This window comes from Oratosquilla oratoria, unplaced genomic scaffold, assembly GCF_046742065.1.
Source record: "Oratosquilla oratoria isolate Oo_2021 unplaced genomic scaffold, ASM4674206v1 SCAFFOLD67, whole genome shotgun sequence".
NCBI classification, from domain to species: Eukaryota; Metazoa; Arthropoda; class Malacostraca; order Stomatopoda; family Squillidae; genus Oratosquilla; species Oratosquilla oratoria.
Window position 1 is genome coordinate 92501 of NW_027467731.1, and position 2052 is coordinate 94552.

The window sequence follows — 2052 nt, forward strand, 5'->3', positions numbered from 1 at the left end:
TATTCCTCCTATTTGTTCCAGTTTTTTTAAATAATTTTTTGTGTGGTACCTTATCGAAAGCTTTTTGTAAGTTCAGGAAGGTACAATCAACCCATCCATTCCTTTCTTGCACTATGTCTATTAGTCTTGAGTAAAAACATATTAAGTTTGTGGTATATGATCTTCCTTGTCTAAACACAAATTGTCTTGGGTTTATTATATTATTTTCTTCCAGGTGTTTTACCCATCTATTCTTGTGTGTGTGTGTATATTTGTGTGTGTCTAGTATGTGTATGTATGTTTATCAGGAAGGTGGACGGGAATCTGGAGGGGTGTCTACGATGGAATTACAACTACACTTTGGCTGCAACGTTGGGCTATGAAGCGGCCAAGGAGAACATTGCCTTCGTCGCCAACGACACTGCCCACGGCGCAATGCCGTGTGCCGCGAGGGACTTTAACTTGACACAGTACTCCTCCACCTTGGTGACCGAGGTATGAGAATTCGCAAACCTTTGGGGAGAGTCTGTATGTCTTTTCAGAGAGATCTTGAAATGGTGATGGGAATGCAGTTATGTATTTAGAGCCATCGGTCACATTAATGACAACAAAAACGTGATTATAAATATTTGGTTAGAAAAGTCTTCGTCCAGTAGTGTGACGTAGAAACTCAATGGACCCCAGACAACATCAGGCTTATTTATTACAAAACAAATCGTTAACAGGCATCCTTCCTCTCCCCCTGACCCGACCTCTTGTCATCCTCAGGTCACGAGATAGTAAGGGTAGTGATATTTATTCCTTCCCAAGTTCCTTTTCTTTTGTAAGAGGTTACTTTTTAAGATAGCATCCTTCTCCCACTTTGTACTACTGAAGAGGAATGCAGTTAATAATCGAAATATATAGATCCGCTTATTCAACTCTTTCCGTCTTCTGACTGTGGTGTCAGTTGTGATTTACAAATGTGTTACTACATTTTTCACCAGTGATATATATATATATATATATATATATATATAAATAATACTGATGACCCACTTTCGGAGAAGAATAAGCGAAGATATAGAGATCTGTATATTTTGATCACTTACTGTGATCCTCTTCAGCATATCTGCTGAAGAGGATCACAGTAAGTGATCGAAATATACATATCTCTATACCTTCGCTTATTTTTCTCCGAAAGTGGGTCATCAGTATTATTTTACAAATGTGCTACGACATAACTTTGTTGTGATATACATATATATATATACACACACACACACATATATATATATACATATCATATATATATATATACATATATATTATATAAATATATGTGTGTGTGTGTGTGTGTGTGTGTGTGTGTGTGTGTGTGTGTGTGTGTGTGTGTGTGTGTGTGTGTGTGTGTGTGTGTGTGTGTGTGTGTGTGTGTGTGTGTGTGTGTGTGTGTGTGTGTGTGTGTGTGTGTGTGTGTGTGTGTGTGTGTGTGTGTGTGTGTGTGTGTGTGTGTGTGTGTGTGTGTGTGTGTGTGTGTGTGTGTGTGTGTGTGTGTGTGTGTGTGTGTGTGTGTGTGTGTGTGTGCGTGTGTGAAGGGAGCTTTGCTTGTAGTGACCCATCTTTGTATCTTTCAGCATCAAGTTTTTTCTTAAAATCTTGGATAGTATTTGCACACACTGTTTCTTTATCTAAGTTATTCCATATATCCAGCACTCTGTGTGGGAAGCTATTCTTTTTCCGATCTCTTCTATAGTTATCCTTTTTGATTTGATTTTCATGACCTCTTGTTTTTCCATTGTCATTTTTTAGTAAATCATTTGTGTCAATGATTTCCATTCCTTTCATGATTCTAAATATAGTCAGTGGATCACCTCTTTCTCTTCTCTGCTCTAGTGTTGGTAATTCCATTTTCGATAATCTTTGTTCGTATGTTAAATTGGAAAGAGCTGGTGCCAATTTTGTTGTTGCTCTATGTATTCTTTCTAGTTTCCTTATATTCTTTTTAGTACTGGGTGTCCATAGTGTCGCTGCATATTCCAGCTTTGGTCTAATCAATGTAACTAATATTTTTTAATCATTTCTTCATCCAAG

The 2052-nt window shown here is 37.5% G+C and overlaps 1 protein-coding gene across 1 annotated transcript in view; it reads left to right on the plus strand.

Moving 5' to 3' along the window:
* Nucleotides 1-648, plus strand: part of LOC143023869 (uncharacterized) — a 50304-nt gene extending 49656 nt beyond the window's left edge. The window contains exon 4 of the mRNA XM_076182527.1: nucleotides 288-648. Within this exon, the coding sequence (XP_076038642.1) occupies nucleotides 288-480 (193 nt within the window). The 3' untranslated portion in view covers nucleotides 481-648. The remainder of the gene's footprint in view (nucleotides 1-287) is intronic.
* The last annotated feature ends 1404 nt before the right edge of the window (nucleotides 649-2052 follow it).